Source organism: Vombatus ursinus, unplaced genomic scaffold, assembly GCF_900497805.2.
Source record: "Vombatus ursinus unplaced genomic scaffold, bare-nosed wombat genome assembly UNPS02014874.1, whole genome shotgun sequence".
NCBI lineage: Eukaryota > Metazoa > Chordata > Mammalia > Diprotodontia > Vombatidae > Vombatus > Vombatus ursinus.
In genome coordinates this window covers 15725018-15726917 of record NW_020954652.1, presented here as the reverse complement: position 1 = coordinate 15726917, position 1900 = coordinate 15725018, and the positions used below count along the sequence as shown (strand labels likewise).

Genomic DNA, 1900 nt, shown 5'->3' with positions numbered 1-1900 from the left:
TGTGTGTGTGTGTGTGTGTGTGTGTGTGTGTGTGTGTGTGTGTGTACCAACTCTGAGAAGGCACATCTCTATGCATGTAAAAGATGGGGCAGTTAAACCACCCCTTCCTAGGACTTCAAAGCAAAACGACTGTCTTCAATTCTACTAAAGTCACAGATTTGCTTACAGATGGCCTTAGACAGTGAATGGGGAGGAGAAAGAAGGCAGAGACTAAAAAAAATTCAAACAAAACTTCAAAAACTTCTCTTAACTGCAGCAAGCTAAAGCAGGGAGAGAGGTTTGGTTTCTAGCAATGTGTGGGAAAGATCCTGGGTCGGACAGACAGATTATCTTGCGAATGCCCCCAAACACGTGTTTCAAAGTTTCTGCAAGCCCCAAAGTATTCAAAGAAGCCATTTAGTCCCGGGTGCAGCCCCCACCCCCCACCCCCCCATCACTGGGTCCTCGCCCACGAAGGCGGAGAGGAGGGAACGGGGAGGAAGAAGGGCCAAAGTTTGGGCTCGGGAGCTCCCGGGGAGGGAGGGATGCCGCGGAAAGCCGCGGAAGCCCCGGGCGCTTCCCGGGGGAGAACCCCGGCTCACCTCGGCTGCAGGGATATTCACGACTCCCGTGGATCGCCTCTTCTCCCGCAGCTTCCTCTTCTCGATCTGCCCCTTGCCTTTCCTGGCGCTGGGGCCCGAGCTCTTCCCTTTCTCTTTGGCACTGTCCTGCTCCTCCCTGTCGCCCAAGGGGGGCTGCGCCCCGGCATCGGGGCCGGCTCGGCTCCCCGCAGCGGGGGGGCCGTGGGGCGAGGCGGCCGCGGCCGGCCCGGCGGCGGAGGTGCTGGGGAGCTCCTCCTCGGCTCTGCGGGGGTCCGCGGGGGCTCGGGCCGCGGCCGAGCCCGAGGCCGAGGGCAGCGTGTAACCGGCGCCCCCGGGGGCGGAGGCAGCAGGTGCCGGCGCGCCGGGGGGAAGGTTGTTGAGCTCGTTGGCCGGGGGGGCCGGCGAGGCGGAGGAGGGGGGAGCCCCCAGCGCTCCGGCCAGGAGCTTGCTGACCCCGTCGCTAGCCACCCCTCCGCCTCCCACCACACTCGCGGGGACCGCAATCAGGCCCTGGGGACTTTGCTTGGCTCGCATCTTCTCCCTCTTTGCCTTCCATTCCTCCAGGAAGTCCGTGGTGGAGGTGCCGGTGCCGCCGCCGCCGCCGCCGGTCCGGTAGCCACCGGTCGCCATATTCCCAGAGGGGACGGGGGAACCCCTCTCCCCCCAGAGCCCACCCCCAGTCCCGGCCCTGCACCTCCTCCTCCTCCTCCTCCTCCTCCCAGTCCCAGCAGCGGCACTCCCCTCCTTCCCGCGGCAGAGGCTCAGAGCGCCAACCAGGTCCGGGGAGAACTAGAGGGGACGACCCCCGGGCGGGGGCGACCGCGCCACTCCCCCTGCAGGAAGAAACACAAAAGGGGAGGGGGCGAGAAGGGGGGCAAGAGGTGAGAGAAGGGGGAGCCGGGCCCCTCTGCACTCCCCCGCCCTCCAAGCACACTCCCCCCGCGCCGTCCTGGCACACACCGCCCCCAAGGCTGACCACCCCATCCCCAAATACAGCTCGAGCCCCTCTCCACATCCCACCACTTTCAGCGATCTTCCCCATATGGGGCGCGTTCTGGAAAATGGGGAGGGGACGTACTCTAGAGGGCGTCATAATTAACTTAGTAAGATTTTACAGGGAGTTGGACATGGGGGAGGGGGGGTAGTAGCTAAGCCTTCCCTTCCCGAGGGGCTCAACCCCCCGGTCCGCCCCCAAGCCCCCGGCTATTGCACCTCCACTCAACTTTGCAAACCAGCTGGATGGAGGCGGAATGGGGGAGAAGTACACCTCCACCTGCCAGCCGACCACACTTCCCTTCTCTCCCGAAACCCAGAACCCC

General features: G+C 64.3%; 1 protein-coding gene across 1 annotated transcript in view; it reads right to left on the bottom strand.

Annotated features, from left to right (window-relative positions):
- PAWR (pro-apoptotic WT1 regulator) overlaps nt 1-1242 on the bottom strand; it is a 136339-nt gene extending 135097 nt beyond the window's left edge. Inside the window, exon 1 of the mRNA XM_027842541.1 lies at nt 582-1242. Coding sequence (XP_027698342.1) covers nt 582-1211 — 630 coding nt within the window. The 5' untranslated portion in view covers nt 1212-1242. The remainder of the gene's footprint in view (nt 1-581) is intronic.
- Between the last annotated feature and the right edge of the window lie 658 nt (nt 1243-1900).